General features: G+C 45.0%; 1 protein-coding gene across 1 annotated transcript in view; it reads right to left on the bottom strand.

Annotated features, from left to right (window-relative positions):
* BABAM1 (BRISC and BRCA1 A complex member 1) overlaps positions 1-17,097 on the bottom strand; it is a 46,647-nt gene extending 29,550 nt beyond the window's left edge. The window contains exons 1-4 of the mRNA XM_077270384.1: positions 16,945-17,097; positions 13,712-14,048; positions 2,605-2,663; positions 2,313-2,433 (exon numbers count right to left, since the gene is read on the bottom strand). Of these exons, the coding sequence (XP_077126499.1) occupies positions 2,313-2,433; positions 2,605-2,663; positions 13,712-14,048; positions 16,945-17,051 (624 nt within the window). The 5' untranslated portion in view covers positions 17,052-17,097. The remainder of the gene's footprint in view (positions 1-2,312; positions 2,434-2,604; positions 2,664-13,711; positions 14,049-16,944) is intronic.
* Between the last annotated feature and the right edge of the window lie 1,031 nt (positions 17,098-18,128).

Raw genomic sequence — 18,128 nt, 5'->3', positions numbered from 1 at the left:
TGTAGACCCCTCAAAGTCACTTCAAATATGATGTGGCCCCTAAAACAAAATGGTTTTGCAAATTTTGTTGTAAAAATGAAGAATCGCTGGTCAACTTTTAACCCTTATAACTTCTTAACAAAAAAAAATTATGTTTCAAAAATTGTGCTGATGTAAAGTAGACATGTGGGAAATGTTATTTGTTAACTATTTTGTGCGATATGACTGATTTATGGGCATAAAAATTAAAAGTTTGAAAATTGATAAATTTTCACCAAATTTCCGTATTTTTTTCACAAATAAACAAGTCATATAGAAGAAATTTTACCACTAACATGAAGTACAATACTCACGAGAAAATAATCTCAGAATCGGTGGGATCCATTGAAGCTTTCCAGAGTTATGACGTCATAAAGTGACAGTGGTCAGAATTGTAAAAATCAGCCTGGTCAGGAAGGTGAAAACAGGCTTAGGGGCGAAGGCGTTAATAAAACTTTTTGCCCGATTCATGAAGGGGTTTTTGCCAGAATATTAGTATAAAACATATGTTGCAAACTTTTGTGTTGAGCAAACTTGAGTATTTGGGAGTTTTCACGCCAGTTTCAGCTAATGCAGCCAAAAAGGTGAAAGATACAGGGCATGGCAAAGCCCACCCAATAAATTAATCAAAATTTGTAGCCCAACTTACAGCAGAAATGTTACTCCAGTCCTGAATTGGAGTTGCTTTCCTGGTGAGGAACACATCAGTGATGTGAGTAATCCATTACATGGCCTCTTAGTGAATTAGGAGCATCTTACTTCTGGAATTCCATCATTAAGACTAGTGTACACAACTCCACTCTTAACCCCTTAGTGACAGAGCCAATTTTGTATTTAATGACCAGGCCAATTTTTACAATTCTGACCACTGTCACTTTATTAGGTCATAGCTCTGGAACGATCCCACTGATTCTGAGAATGTTTTTTCGTGACATATTGTACTACATGTTACTGGTAAAATTTCTTCGATATGACTTGCATTTATTTATGAAAAACACGGAAATTTGGCAAAAATTTAGAAAATTTAGCAATTTTCAAACTTTCAATTTTTGTGCCCTTAAATCAGAGGGTCATATCGCACAAAATAGATAATAAATAACATTTTCCACTTGTCTACTTTATGTCAGCACAATTTTAGAAAAACTATTTTTTTAGTTAGGACGTTATAAGGGTTAAAAGTTGACGAGCGATTTCTCAGTTTTCAAACAAAATTTACAAAACCATTTTTTTTAGGGACCACCTCACATTTGGAGTTGGGGAGGGGGGTATCAATATGACAGATAATACCGAAAAGTGAGACCATTCTAAAAACTGCACCCCTCAAGGTGCTCAAAACCACATTCAAGAAGTTTATTAACCCTTCAGGGGCTTCACGAAAACTAAAACAAAGTGGAAGGAAAAAAATTACTATTTTACTTTTTTCACAAAAAATTTCATTTAGACCCAAACTTCTTTATTTTCACAAGGGTAACAAGAGAAAATGGACCAACAAATTTGTTATGCAATTTCTCCTGAGTACACCGATGTCCCGTATGTGGGGAAAAGCCACTGTTTGGGCACATGACAGGGCTCAGAAGGGAGGGAGCACTGTTTGACCTTTTGAATGCAAAATTGGCTGGAATCAATGGCGGGCGTCATGTCACGTTTGGAGACCACCTGATATACCTAAAGAGTGTAAACCTCCCCAATTCTAAAAATTTTTTTTTATTATTTTATTTTTCCCTAACTAAGGGGGTGATAAAAGGGAGTTTGATTTACTATTTATTATTTTTTTCTATTTTGATTACGGTGATCAAGTCTATCACAGTGATCAAAATGAGCCAATAGGAAAAATCTATTGTTGCCGGATTACGGCTGGCAGATCTCAGCGGGCGCACTGAGCATACGCCTGCCATTTCCTTCCCGGAAGAAGATGCCATGCGCCGAGGGACAGAGCAGGAGGGACTGGTGGGTGCTGAAGGTACTGGAGGGGGTCTTGGAGGACCCCATTTCTCTCTCCTCTGGTATGCTTGATCATATCAGAGGAGAGAGAAATAAATGGGAAATTGGACTTTTTTTTTTTTTTTTTTTTTGGCGGGGATCACAACACTGCAGACGGTTAAAACCGACCCGAATCATGTTTTCATGTAGCCGAGGCCCTGGAGATTTTCTGATGCTGGGGGGCGCTATACCTTTATTTCTCAGTGCAGTTAAAAAGCGGAATTAGTACCCTTAAGTGCCACCGTTAAAAGGCATATCGGCAGTCGTTAAGGGGTTAATGAATCAAACTCTTAGTCTTCCTTGCTCTGACTTACCCACATAGCTTCATTATTTGCAACCACAAGTGCAAACTCATGTCTCTTGTCAATCTTGTGCTTGGTGCGTACAAACATTTCTATCATTTTCTGCGAAGAATTTAGGGCATTGGTTTTAGACCTAGGAAAAAGAAACACAGTATGATTTTATTTACAGCTACTAAAAATGTAAAAGTCTTTACTTAACAGAGACACAAAGACACAAGCAAAGAAAAAAAACAATAACAGAAATTCCAACAGTTTGAGACCAATTCTACTGTATATGGTGTGTGCTTTTCCACAGAATACCTACCCATTGAACGATTCTAGTTTCTGAGAGGACATTTCTTCTGTCAAATCCAGGCAAATTATCTGAAGGAGATAAAAAATAGTGATAGTTTCCTGTAGGATGACATACCATCCTGAAATGGACAAAGTGAGAGAGTGAAGCATATCAGCAAATTCTCCTCCACGCTGCCCAATCCACACTTCCCTGAACACATGAACCCTGCTGGTAATAGACATGAAGCTCCCTGGTCTTACCAAATCTTACAATGCAAACCACAACTGTCAATAATACTTCTTGAGAAGGGGAGTCCAATAAAAGCAACACATATGTTCCCCCTTTATTTTTACAAAATATTCTGTAGCAGTTGAGGAGGACATATTGGCAACATATAGAGTAGAAAATATAACCTCCATATGTACACTCCCTGACAGAAGTTATGTCGCTTATCCATGTTATGTAAATAAAAGCTTATAACCTGACGTTAAATTCATCCATTGGTTGTATAAATTGTTCTTTTGAAAGCTGAAACCCTCTGAAATGTGGTTTAGGTTAAGAAAATAAATTGGCACCAATGCAGAAATAGTGATCAGTTAACCCTCCGTCACATACAACTGATCTGACAGGCGCTTCTCTTTTACTTTCATTTCTCCTTCCTCACCAGATTGTGAGGAAAGCCCCTCCCTCCAGGCAGTCTCCTGTCTCTCGAAGGTCTGTGAAACCTGATATCACAATTGGATTTCAGAGCTTCAGGGGAGAGGATATAGCTGCACAGATCTCTCAGGCTCATTGTATGTGAATACGTCACATTCAGTAAGGTTGGTATTTTATGTTTTTATTCATCACAATAGTTTATTTAGCTTGCTTGTTTTATGAATGTATAGCACAAAATGTGAGGATATTTCATAGAAATAAGGGAGATTTTATAAAAGAAAGTGTGCTGCTCAGGCATATACAGTAGTTCCCTAACATATTCCTTCTCTTGCTTCAGATTATCTGCTGAAATGGAGAGGAAAATGTACAATTTATCCAAACAACTTGATGTTGAGGAAGTAACAAACATGCTGTTTGATGATAGAGACCTCACACTGAATGAGGATTTAGGAGAGGAAAGTGAGATTGATTCTCATGATGAGGTGGAAGAATGTGTCCTGGATTCTGAAACAGAGCAAGATGGTGACAGTGGTGAGGATGAAGAAGTTGGATCATATTATATTGGAAAAGATAAAAATACTAAATGGAACAAGAAGCCATTCCAGAAAAAACGTAGGGAACCTTTAAACATTATTACTCACCTTCCTGCAGTAATAGGAACTGCACGTAATGCAAAAACTGCAGTTGAATGCTGGAACAGTATATTTACAGATGACATTCTGGACTCTATTGTCACATATACCAACCAATATATAGACATTATAAAGGACAAGTACATCTGCAACAGAACCATCAAGCCCACAGATGAAATAGAACTGCGTGCTTTTTTTAGATTACTGTACCTTGCAGGAGCTTATAGGGCAAATAGACAAAGTTTGGAGGAACTTTGGGGTAAAGATGGGGATGGAGTTGAAAAATTTAGCCTTGTTATGTCCATAAACAGATTCAAGATTCTAATTCGTTGCCTTCGGTTTGACGACAGAACTACCCGAACCGAACACAAAACACATGACCGACTTGCTCCAATTCGTGATATATTTCAAAGATTTGTTGTAAACTGTAAACAAAGTTATTACCCTGGAGAGAATCTCACTATTGACGAAATGCTCCCTGGTTTTCGTGGTAGATGTGCCTTTCGTCAATATATTCCATCAAAGCCAAACAAATATGGAATAAAAATGTATGCCCTTGTTGATGCCAGTAAGACCTACACTTACAACCTGGAAGTTTATGCAGGAAAACAACCAGAAGGTCCTTTCTGTGTGAGCAACAAACCCATTGATGTTGTAAAAAGACTGGCTGAACCCTTATTTGGATCGGGTCGCAATATTACAGCTGACAATTGGTTTACAAGTTGTGATCTGATTGATTATCTGAAAATTCAGAAGCTGTCATATGTGGGAACTGTAAGAAAAAACAAAAGGGAATGGCCGCCACAGATTTGTAAGTGTGAAAGAGAGACAACAGTACAGCAGCATGTTTGCATTCCATAATGGAAAGGCTTTAGTTTCCTATGTACCACATGCCAAAAAAATCGTACTTCTTCTATCAACACTTCATGATGATGCTGCCATCGATCCTGGGACTGGGGCAGAAAAAAAAACGGAGATAATTACATTTTACAATGCCACCAAAGGGGGTGTGGATACAGCAGATCAGATGTACTCCACTTTCAACGTCAGCAGAAACATCAAACGCTGGCCAATGGTCATATTTTTTGCGATGTTGAATTTGGGTGGTATAAATTCACAAGTGATTTATCTTGAAAACAAGCTTGAACCACTCCGTAGACGATTGTATCTGAAAAAATTGGCCCATGAACTAGTACTTGGAGAGCTACGCAGGAGAAGCGTGAAAACAATCGGTATCCCCTCTCGCCTTCAAGTTCAGCTCAAAAGGTTCCGCCCAGAAGATGATGGTGAAAAGTCACCATCTGCACCACCTCACAAAAGAAGGAGATGCACCACCTGCCAAACGGAAAGCGGAACCAGAAGGCTTTCAAATTATGAATGTCTCAAATGTCATAAAGCAATTTGCCTGACACATGCAAAAATGGTGTGTAATTCTTGCTATTTGCTCTGCAAGTGTGACTTTTCTGGGGAAACCTCAGCATCTACTTCTGATTGAATGTTTTTAATAGTACTTAAGGTACCTTAAAATTAAGTTTGTGTTCAAAAATTTTCTTTGTACATTTTTTTGAGAGAGGCGAACTGGGGACTATTTGGCAGGAGTTTTGAAAAGTTTGTATTTCATAGTTATTAGTTTTATGTTAAGTAAATGTTTTTTTTTGCAACTGATTATGTGTAGTCTCTTTTATTACATCCCTATGAAGGTCACTGATCACTTTTAGAGCACTGAAATTGCAAACATTAGATATTATAGGTATTTTTCCAGCAGGCGCCTGACAGGCACATTGTATGTGAACTCGTTAGTCCGAATATTTTATGTGACGGAGGGTTAATAGACACAGAATGGTCAGATTTTGGCAAGACAAAAGTTTTGTCACCTGGTCATATAATGCACCCAATCCTAGTTTACATCCTCACCTGTGCCCAGTAAATGATCGGTTAATTAGTGTGTGTGTGTATAAAAAGAAACCTAGCACCCCAGACCTTCACTTGAACTGCAACTTGAGCTCTGACAACATGCCAAAAATCCACCCTACGACCAAAGCCTGGATTATCAAGAGGCTGAAGTCCACATCCACTGCAGAGGTGGCTGGCACCTTTAATATGTCTCAGCATCAAGTACAAAGAATTAAAAAAAAAGATTTGAAGAGACTGGAGATGTGTTTGACACTGCTCAGGAGGAACGCTTGTTGGTTAGAAAATTCAAAGCAAGCCCCTCTTCCACTGCAGCAGAGCTCCCAACAGGCCTGGTCACCTTAAGTCCCTGTGTCAACTAGAACAGTTTGTAGGATTCTGTCTCGAAATGGCCTCCATGGTCGAATCAGTGCCCAGAAGCCAGCACTAAACAAAAGGCAAATAAAAAACCGTGTGGCATTTGCAAAGTCCCACAGCCTGCTAAACAGATGGATGCAGGAAAAGTGGCAGAAGGTGGATTTCTCTGATGAATCTTCAGTAGAATTACACCACAGTGGCCACAAATACTGCAGGAGACCTACTGGAGCCAGTATGGATCCAAAATACACCCAGAAAACATTTAAATTTGGTGGTGAAAAGATCATGGTCTGGGGTTACATTCAGTATAGGGGTGTGCAAAACATTTGCAAGGTGGAAGGCAATATCAATAGCCTAAAATATCAAGAAGCATTAGCTACCTCTTATATTTCAAATCATAAAAGGGGTCAAATTCTGCAGCAGGATGGTGCTCCATCTCATACATCCATCTCTACAACAAAGTTCCTCCAGGCAAAAAAGATCAAGGTGCTCAAGGACTGGCCAGCCCTGTCACCAGACATGAACATCATTGAGCATGTTTGGGGTAGGATAAAAGAAGAAGCTTGGAAGACAAAACCAAAGAATCTAGATGAACTCTGGGAGGCATGTAAGACTGCATTCTTTGCTATTCCCGATGACTTCATTAATAAATTGTATGAATCCTTGTTGAACCGCATGGATGCAGACCTTCAAGCTCATGGAAGTCACACAAAATATTAAATATGACTAATAGCACCACAACTTCATTCACCAATGTTATGCAACATATATTTGTATTTTAAGTTAATTATTTGTTTGAATATCACATTACTTTCTGTGGGCGACAAAACTTTTGTCTTGCCAAAATCTGACCATTCTGTGTCCATTAACCCCTTCATGACCCAGCCTATTTTGGCCTTAATGACCTTGCCGTTTTTTGCAATTCTGACCAGTGTCCATTTATGAGGTAATAACTCAGGAACGCTTCAACGGATCCTAGCGGTTCTGAGATTGTTTTTTCGTGACATATTGGGCTTCATGTTAGTGGTAAATTTAGGTCGATAATTTTTGCGTTTATTTGTGAAAAAAATGGAAATTTGGCGAAAATTTTGCAATTTTCACATTTTGAATTTTTATTCTGTTAAACCAGAGAGTTATGTGACACAAAATAGTTAATAAATAACATTTCCCACATGTCTACTTTACATCAGCACAACTTTGGAAACAAAATTTTTTTTTGCTAGGAAGTTATAAGGGTTAAAATTTGACCAACGATTTCTCATTTTTACAACAAAATTTACAAAACCATTTATTTTAGGGACCACCTCACATTTGAAGTCACTTTGAGGGTTCTATATGGCTGAAAATACCCAAAAGTGACACCATTCTAAAAACTGCACCCCTCAAGGTGCTCAAAACCACATTCAAGTAGTTTATTAACCCTTCAGGTGTTTCACAGCAGCAGAAGCAACATGGAAGGAAAAAATGAACATTTGACTTTTTAGTCACAAAAATGATCTTTTAGCAACATTTTTTTTATTTTCCCAAGGGTAAAAGGAGAAACTGGAACCCAAAAGTTGTTGGCCAATTTGTCCTGAGTACACTGAATCCTCATATGTGGGGGGGAACCACTGTTTGGGGGCACGGCAGGGCTCGGAAGGGAAGGAGCGCCATTTCACTTTTTGAATGAAAAATTAGCTCCAATCTTTAGCGGACACCATGTCGCGTTTGGAGAGCCCCTGTGTGCCTAAACATTGGAGCTCCCCCACATGTGACCCCATTTTGGAAACTAGACCACCCAAGGAACATATCTAGATGCATATTGAGCACTTTGAACCCCAAGGTGCTTCACAAATTGATCCATAAGTATGAAAAAGTACTTTTTTTTTCACACAAATTTTATTTTAGCCTCAATTTTTTTCATTTTTACATGGGCATCAGGATAAAATGGATGCTAAAATTTGTTGGGCAATTTCTTCTGAGTACACCGATACCTCACATGTGGGGGTAAACCACTGTTTGGGCGCACGGCAAGGCTCGGAAGGGAAGGAGCGCCATTTCACTTTTTGAATGGAAAATTAGCTCCAATCATTAGCGGACACCATGTTGCGTGTGGAAGGTATGTAGTGTATGTGAAGTTGGTGTGTGTGGTGTAGTATTCACCACACACACCAACCTGACATACACTATGCCAATCTACACACCAACCTGACGTACACGCCATACACACCCACCTGACACACTTTGTCAGGTTGGTGTGTGGTGTAGTGTACGTCAGGTTGGTGTGTGTGTGGTGTAGTGTACACCATACACACACACCAACCTGACGTACACTATACCACACCACACACCAACCTGACGTACACTACGCCATACACACCAACCTGACACACTACGTCAGTTTGGAGTGTGTGGTGTAGTGTACGTCAGGTTGGTGTGTGGTGTAGTGTACGTCAGGTTGGTGTGTGTGGTATAGTGTACACCATACACACACACCAACCTGACGTACACTATACCACACCACACACCAACCTGACGTACACTACGCCATACACACCAACCTGACGTACACTACGTCAGGTTGGGGTGTGTGGTGTAGTGTACGTCAGGTTGGTGTGTGGTGTAGTGTACGTCAGGTTGGTGTGTGTGGTGTAGTGTACGTCAGGTTGGTGTGTGGTGTAGTGTACGTCAGGTTGGTGTGTGTGGTGTAGTGTACACCATACACACACACACCAACCTGATGTACACTATACCACACCACACACCAACCTGACGTACACTACGCCATACACACCAACCTGACACACTACGTCAGGTTGGGATGTGTGGTGTAGTGTACGTCAGGTTGGTGTGTGGTGTAGTGTACGTCAGGTTGGTGTGTGTGGTGTAGTGTACACCATACACACACACCAACCTGACGTACACTATACCACACCACACACCAACCTGACGTACACTACGCCATACACACCAACCTGACGTACACTACGTCAGGTTGGGGTGTGTGGTGTAGTGTACGTCAGGTTGGTGTGTGTGGTGTAGTGTACATCAGGTTGGTGTGTGGTGTAGTGTACGTCAGGTTGGTGTGTGTGGTGTAGTGTACACCATACACACACACCAACCTGACGTACACTATACCACACCACACACCAACCTGACGCACACTACGCCATACACACCAACCTGACACACTACGTCAGGTTGGGATGTGTGCTGTAGTGTACGTCAGGTTGGTGTGTGGTATAGTGTACGTCAGGTTGGGGTGTGTGGTGTAGTGTACACCATACACACACACCAACCTGACGTACACTATACCACACCACACACCAACCTGACGTACACTACGCCATACACACCAACCTGACGTACACTACGTCAGGTTGGGGTGTTTGGTGTAGTGTACGTCAGGTTGGTGTGTGGTGTAGTGTACGTCAGGTTGTTGTGTGGTGTAGTGTACGTCATGTGTGGTGTAGTATACACCCCACACACCAACCTCACGTACACGCCACACACACCAACCTGACACGCTACGTCAGGCTGGTGTGTGTGGTGTGGTGTACGTCAGGTTGGTGTCGCATAGTGTACGTCAGGTTGGTGTGTGTGTGGTGTATACTACACCACACACACCAACCTGACGTACACTACACCAAACATCAACCTGACATACACTATACCACACTCACCAACCTGACGTAGTGTGTCAGGTTGGTGTGTGTGGCGTAGTGTACGTCACGTTGGTGTGTGGTGTGGTATAGTGTACGTCAGGTTGGTGTGTGTGGTGTTGTGTATGTCAGCCTGGTGTGGGTGAGTCCATGTCAGGATGTGTTTAGTCAATGGACGTGTGATGAATTCTGAAGCATTCATTCAAACACAGTCCAGGTTTGTCAGGACACGTTTCACATTGGAAACGAGTTGTTTTTCTTGTCCCCCTTTTATAGCACACTCGGCACCTTTTTCTTATCCCCTCTCTGGGAAAATGTTGCCCTGGTACAATACGGGAAGCTTGAGTTCCAGAGGTGCTGGGGCCCGCTCCTTCCTCGCCTCCAAACATCAGGGCCTTTATCACCGCCTCCTGGAACTGAAGGAAGGTGTTGTTGATCTGGCCTGCACATCGTGATAGCACGTATGCGTTATACAGTGCCATTTGTACGATGTGCACAGCCAGTTTTTTATACCACACCTTCGTTTTCCGCATGGCACTATAGGGCTGGAGGACTTGATCAGAAAGATCAACTCCCCCCATGTGTTTGTTGTACCCCAGGGCACAGTCCGGTTTTTGGACCTGTACTGGGGTACCTCGAACGGTGGTGGCCGTGGTGCCGGGACCATGGATTGTGGTCAAGAAAAAGACGTCCCTTTTGTCTTTGAACTTGACCACAAGCATGTTGCTGCTACATTGGGCCCGGCTCTCACCCTTTGGGAGAACCTGCTCAATTAGTGACAAAGGGAGACCCCTCTGGTTTCTCCGCACGGTACCGCAAGCGACGGTAGCTCTGGCAGAGAGGGATTGAAAGAGTGGGATGCTTGTATAAAAGTTATCAACGTACAGATGGTAACCTTTATCAAGCAGTGGGTGGACCAAATCCCACACTATTTTCCCACTCACCCCCAGAGCGGGTGGACATTCTGGGGGCTGGATCCTGCTGTCCTTTCCTTGATAAACTCTAAAGCTGAGAGTGTACCCTGAGGTACTCTCACAGATCTTGTAGAGCTTTATCCCGTACCTTGCCCGTTTGCTGGGCAGGTACTGACGGAACTGAAGCCGCCCTTTGAAGTGGATGAGGGATTCATCCACACAAATTTCCCTTTGGGGAATGTACACTTCAGCAAACTTGTTGCTGAAGTGTTCGATGATAGGCCGAATTTTGAACAGTCTGTCAAAATTCGGGTCATCGCGGGGAAGGATGTCAGTGTTGTCCCTAAAATGGAGAAATTTATGAATCGCCTCAAAACGTTTGCGATTCATAACCATGCCATATATTGGAGTTTGATATAAAATATCAGTACTCCAGTATTGGCGAATTTCTGGTTTCTTCACAATCCCCATGTGAAGGACCAGTCCCCAATATTTCAACATTTCTGCAGAGTCAACGGGACTCCAAGCAGAAAATGATGAAACCGGGTTTTGGGAAAAAAATTGCATGGCGTACAAATTTGTTTGCTCCACCATGAGACTGACGATTGACTCCGAGAAAAAGACTTTGAAAAAGTCTATTTCCCTGAGGTTGGCAGTCTCAAATTGGATTCCTGATTGGGGAATGAAATCAGGAATCCGTGGAGCAAAATTTTCAGGGACGGGGGTCCAGGTGGGGGCACTAGTGCTAGGTTGGGCGTGACTAGCACTAGGTTGGGGGTTACTTACCCTTGGCTGTGTGTCTTCTCCCCTGTGCTCCGGCTCTCCTCCGCTGGGCTCCGGCTCTCCTCTCCTGGGCTCCGGCTCTCCTCTCCTGGGCTCCGGGCGATTTCTCGTCCTGCGACATCTTGGGGGTGGCGAGTCCGTGTCACTGGAGGAGGAAGAGGGGGAGGAATACAAAAAAGTGGGGTCCTCTCCCTCACTATCGGCTTCGGAGGCAAGAAAGGAATATGCCTCCTCAGCTGAGTACAGCCTTTGTGACTGGGATGACTGGGATGAGCGGGACATTGTGTGTGTGGTGTGTGTGCGTGTGTAAAAAAAAAATCTAAACTTTATTATAGTGTTGCGTGTGCGTGTGTATGTGCGAGTGTTTGGTGAAACTCTTCTGCAGGGGGGGCTGTCAGGCGCGGGGGGGGGCTGTCAGGCGCGGGGGGGGGCTGTCAGGCGCGGGGGGGCTGTCAGGCGCGGGGGGGAGGAAGGGGCTGAGGAGATGCAGCGTCAGATGGAGATGGAGCTGGCAGCAGCGATAAAGGGGGGTGATCAGGTGGACAGGGGGGCAGGGGGTGATCAGGGGGGCAGGGGGTGATCAGCGGGGCAGGGGGTGATTAGAGGTGATCACTGAAGAGGGTGATCACCAGGTGAGGAGGGGCTGACAGGCGCAGGGGGCGGTAGAAGAGAAATTAGCGCGACAGCCGCAGATGATAAAGGAGTGCAGGGGGTGATCAGTGGGGGGCAGGGGGTGATCAGGGGGGGCAGGGGGTGATTAGGGGTGATCACTAAAGAGGGTGATCACCAGGTGAGGAGGGGCTGACAGGCGCAGGGGGCGGTAGAAGAGAAATTAGCGCGACAGCCGCAGGTGATAAAGGAGTGCAGGGGGTGATCAGTGGGGGGCAGGGGGTGATCAGGGGGGTGGGGGGGGCAGGGGGTGATCACTGAAGAGGGTGATCACTAGGGGAAGAGGGGCTGACAGGCGTGGGGGGTAGGAGAGGAGAAAATGGAGCACGCAGCAGCAGGTGACAAAGGGGGGCAGGGGCAGGGGGTGATTAGCGGTGATCACTGACTAGGGTGATCACCAGGGGAGGAGGGGCTGACAGGTGCAGGGAGCGGTAAAAAGATCAATAAGAACGGCAGCTGGGGGGGGGGGGCGATTACCGGAGCAGGGGGTGATCAGGGGGGAAGGGGGGAGGAAGCGGAGGTTGGGGGGAGTGGAGGACAGGAGAGGGGAGGTACCTGTCCTCCGCAGCAGCGGCGGTGCCTGCAGTGGCAGTGGGGGAGGCGGTGGCAGCGGCGGCGCTGACACTAAAGAAGTGTGCAGCAGCGGCGGCGGCAATCGCGGCGTCTGGGGGGGCAGGTGACTTGTCAGGCACGTCGCTCCTCAGCTTCCACGGATGGGATGAAGCTGAGGAGCGAGGCAGACGTTGTTTTTCTCCGCCCCTCCACATCTAATTGGAGGGCTAGCGTCACATGGACGCTAGCTCCAATCAGATCAGAGGGGGGTGAAAAAAAGGTCGCCAGGAGTGATCGTAGCCCCGGGGGGGCAAAGCCACCCCCCCTGGGGTGAAGTATAGGTCCCCCTGCACCTGCGGGTCGGGTGACCTTTCATTAACCCCGGTCACCCGACCCGCAGGAACGCAATCCTTCTGTGACACAGCATATGCGTCACAGGTCGGATTGGCACCGACTTTCATGACGCATACGCTGTGTCACAGGTCGGGAAGGGGTTAACTGATCAATATTTCTGTATTGATGCCAAATTATTTTCTTAACCTAAACCACATTTCAGAGGGTTTCAGCTTTCAAAAGGATAATTTATACAACCAATGGATAAATTTAACATCAGGTTATAAGCTTTTATTTACATAACATGGATAAGCGACATAACTTCTGTCAGGGAGTGTACGTGATCAGTATCTTAAAGGTAATCCATCACTGGATTCTGTTGCTACGTAATCTGAGAGCAGTATAAAGTAGGCATAGAGACACAGAGACACTGATTCCAACACTTACTTGTTCTCTTGGTGCAGTTTTGATAAAATCATGGTTTTTCTCTGCTGCAGATCACACAGTTCTCTGAATGCTGAGCTCCGTATAACCCTGCCCACACCTAATTGGCAGCTTTATATGTATACTGGGCATTGGTCAAAAGCTGACAGTCAGTGGTGGGACTACATGGCATGACACAAACAATCCTCTAGTAATCTCCAAATACAGGACCTTTTTTTTATATATATATATATATAATACGCACCACTTTTTCTGGGCAATTTACCCTTGGTGTTTTAACTTGAAATTCCACAGGGGAAGGAAGGACACAACTCGGGGGAGCAGTGATTGGTTGGGACGGCTCCTCTGCCTGTGCTGCTTCACCCTCTCCTTCACTTCGGCTGCCCACTATAGGCTGTGGTGGCACTCCCCTGTCTTCAGCACCCTCCGGGTTGGAACGTGTATGAGGCCTCTGTTCCAGCGTTCTTTCGCCATCTTCTACAGGCTCGGAGGTATCCATATTGCATGTCTCCTCTGTAGGGCTATCCAGCTTTGTGGTGGGGTGTCCAACGAATAATGGAGGAACAGCTGAGATATTGATCCTGTAACGTAATGATGACTGCATTAACTCATTGTGTAATCTACAAAATAAAAATCACATGTAACTACAGATAAACTCGACAACACCTTTCCCCCTGCCTTACTATCTATTTTCATCAGCAATGAGAGGAAATAGGCAAAAATCCACATTTTTTACAGAATGCTGTAGATAAGCCCCTGATGCCGGTGGGCTTAGCTCACCTTCGATTTTGGGGGTGGCAGGTTCCCTTTAATCTCTAGTAGGGGTAGGGTAGCCTCAGGGAGCACCATTTAAAATGTGGATATGGCCAAAATCTATGGCATAGCAAGGAACACTGAATTTGGAGACACTCGTGCAGCACAGCAGGCGCAATAATGGGGCTAAATGGGGCAGTGACAAGTGAGGGAGTTTGTGTAGGTTAGGAAAAGGTAAGAAGGGTTCTGGAAACGTGAGGAGTCAAATATGTCTGGGCAGAAAACGTCAAAGACACAAATCATAACAGTAAGGGTATGTGCACACAACACGTACATCAAGCAGAAGACGCTTTAGGAAACTCCTTTTGGCAGCTAATGTTTTTTTTTCTTTTAAAGCATCTTTAGGATATCAATTTTTTAATGGAGTTTCCCAGACATTTTTTTTAAATTAACGCCCAATCAACAATGAAAAAAAAATGCTAATGGTTTTTTCTACGTCTGAGCATCTTTCGGATGTTTGAGCCTTCCCATTAACTTGCATTGTACAGTATAAGGCCAGTTTCACACGCGCTTTGCCTGGCTCTTCCCACTTGCCCTGTAGCGGTGGCAAGTGGGGTTCATATTTGTAGGATTGATGTCACCTTTGCATTGTCAAGTGACAATTTCTCATCGTGATCTGCGGTGACTTAATGACTGACTTTTTCCCACGGTGCTGAGGTCACCGCAGTTCAGCCCTGCTGAGAATGCTGCCTCAGTGACCGGCGGGAACCACGATGATGTCAAAGCCAGTCACTGACGCTGCGCTCGCAGCAGCTTTCACCAGTGGTTCTCAGCCTGGACAGTCATATCTTGGCACCATCCAGGTTGAAAACTATTTATACCCCAGACATGGATTACAGCATGGGACAAAACAAAGGACAGGTGAGGGATATTGTTGTTTTTTTATTACAAGAGGTGAGGGCTTTATTGGAATTAGGTGTTAGGTGAGTATAACTGTGTTTGATATTTTTAAATAAAAATGGAAAACTGTGTTTTATTTCTATTAAAAGACTTTATTCTGGCTGTGTCTTTATTTACCATATAACTATAGGATCAGTAATGGATAGCTGTCTTATAGACGCCTTTCCATTACTATCCTGTTGGCTGGATGTCACCAGACAATACAAAGGTGACATCAACCCCACAAATATGAACCCCACTTGCCACCGCTACAGGGCAAGTAGGAAGAGCCGAGCAAAGCATCAGAATTGGTGCATCTAATAGATGTGCCTTTTCTGGGCCGCTGCGGGCTGTTATTTTTAAGCTGGGGGGGCTATATCACTGGCCCCTTACCAGCCAGAGAATACCAGCCCCCAGCTGTCTGCTTTAGCAAGGCTGGTTGTCAAAAAATGGGGGGGGACCCCACGAGTTTTTTTTTTTAAATTATTTACATATTTAAAAAAAAAAACAGCCTGGGGACGCCTCTATTCTTGATAACCAGCCTTGCTGAAGCTGACAGCTGAGGGTTTTGCCTCGTTGGTTATAGAAAATACAGAGGAACACATGCCGGGTTTTTCATTCATTTATTTATTTACAGCGCAGGAGCGGCAGATGAATACTCCCAGCCGCCGCTCCTGCTGTCACTGTTATTAGCGGCAGCAGGTGTAGGGGGATCAGCCCACCTGCTGTCATTGGTCTCACTTGAATGTAACTGTCATCATTCTCCCCTGCTCTGCCGGCGATCAGTGCGAGAATGATGAGAGCCGTCTTTAGCACCCGGCGCCGGGGAACAGCGCGTACTGTAGTGCCGCTTCTCAGGCGCCTGGATGTGTCACACAAATGACATCCATGTGGGACGTTTTGAGGCCCGTGCTGCTGGTAAAAATGAACACGCTCTGTGGAAACACACTGACATGTGCACAGCAACACAGATTTCAATGGGTCTACGTGTGTCAGAGCCTCCAGTACGTGTGAAAACGATGACCACACGTACTGGAGACACGGACGTGTGAAAGAGGCCTAAGACATCTGAAGAGGAGTCTACTACGTGCGAGTGTCGGCGTACACTCCCGGAACTGATGCATGACAGAGCGCACGCTCACTCTCTCAGCACCCTTAGTCTATGGCTCCACCGATGCATACGCCTGAATCCCGATCTGTGAGGGGGTCTGGACGGAAGACTCGAAGGGGCCACTGAACACAATGTGAAAGTATTGTACTCACACACAGTGTGCTGACAAGCTGCGGAGCGCCTCCATCTCCTGATATGGGAATATGTGGCCATGGGGTGGCAGCAGGATTTGGTAAGGTTCTCTGCAGAGGGGCTTGAGCTCATCTTTCAAGACCCTAATGAAGCGCTGACCACCAGGGGGCGGCACTGTGAACACGGCTTTCTGAACACTAGGCATGGTACAATATTCCACACTTAGGAGCCTACTTTCCATTTTGCCCAGGACCACAGGGAGTATAAGCCCCTAACTAGGGACCACCCATGAAGCCAGCGACTGAAGACAGTTCCACATTTTCATAGCCGCTACATCCACACACGTGTATTGAAAGGCTGTGGTTTGCTTTGCATCACGTAGCTGTGGCCTCCTACATAATCACTGTTTTTACATTGACTACTACAAAGCGAGCTGACCAGTGCTGATACTTGTAGTGCCCCAGCGGCCGCAGCCTGAACACAAGGCAGCAGCCCCCATTAGTAACACATGCACCTCCGCGGAACTACTTTTTCGGGCTCACCTTACTGCGGAGGCGGCAGACGTTCTTCTGATCCTGTCTCTCTTTAGTATGTGATACACCAGCAGGCAGACATGTCTGACCAGGAAGTGCTTCCCGGAGCGGTGCATTATGGGAAGTGTAGTTTAGTGCTCCCTGACATCATGTGACGTGTGTGGAGAGATAGGAAGTAGACACGAGCAATGTAATTGTCGGCATGTAATGTAATGCGTAGCTATAGGGAAGCCTATTATCCCAATGGGCAGAGCGGAGTAGATTTGTGAGGTAATGTCCCCTGCTCGTCATGGAGACTAGGCGCTGCCCTGGCTATTCTGGGAGAGTGCGAGTGTGGAGTGCCTTTCCATGTTGTACTGCAATGTGGTTCTCCATGGAAGCAGTCCGTGTAGTATAAAACAAGCCTGCAATACCTTCTAGTTAGAAAAGTACAGCCAGCCTCCGGGTCACTGTAACATGACGTATACGCCAGCGGGTCGGTGGAGCGCCCCTGTAAGAGGCTGGGTACCCCATACAATGTATGGTTCTGTAAGAGCCGGATATGGCGATAAGTATGAGTTATAAATAGTGATGAGCGAATATACTCGTTACTTGAGATTTCTCGAGGTGTCCTCTGAGTATTTTTAGTGCTCGGAGATTTAGTTTTCTTCGCCGCAGCTGAATGATTTACATCTGTTAGGCTACGTTCACAATGCAAACAAAAACGCACGCTAAAACGCTGCGTTTTGCGACGCATGCGTCCTTTTTTGCCGAAAGTTGGACGCAAAAAAAATGCAACTTGCTGCGTTTTCTGCGCCCAACGCTTGCGGCCAAAAAAACGCATGCGTCGCAAAATGCAGCACAACGCATGTCCATGCGCCCCCATGTTAAATATAGGGGCGCATGACGCATGCTGCGGCGCCGAACGCTAATGTGAACGTTACCTAAGCCAGCATAAGTACATGTGGGGGTTGCCTGGTTGCTAAGGAATCCCCACATGTAGCTGTAAATCATTCAGCTGCGGCGAAGAAAACTAAATCTCCGAGCACTAAAAAATACTCGGAGGACACCCGAGCGTGCTCTGGAAATCTCGAGTAACGGGTATATTCGCTCGTCACTAGTTATAAACGTTTATGATCTCTTTAAAAATGTGCAAAATAATGAATGGAATCTGTCATGTAGAAAATGGTATCTGGTCTGCAGGCAGGATGTTA

This window comes from Ranitomeya variabilis, chromosome 1 (assembly GCF_051348905.1).
Source record: "Ranitomeya variabilis isolate aRanVar5 chromosome 1, aRanVar5.hap1, whole genome shotgun sequence".
Lineage (NCBI taxonomy): Eukaryota > Metazoa > Chordata > Amphibia > Anura > Dendrobatidae > Ranitomeya > Ranitomeya variabilis.
The sequence above is the reverse complement of the archived record's forward strand: the minus strand, read 5'-3'. Positions and strand labels throughout refer to the sequence as shown.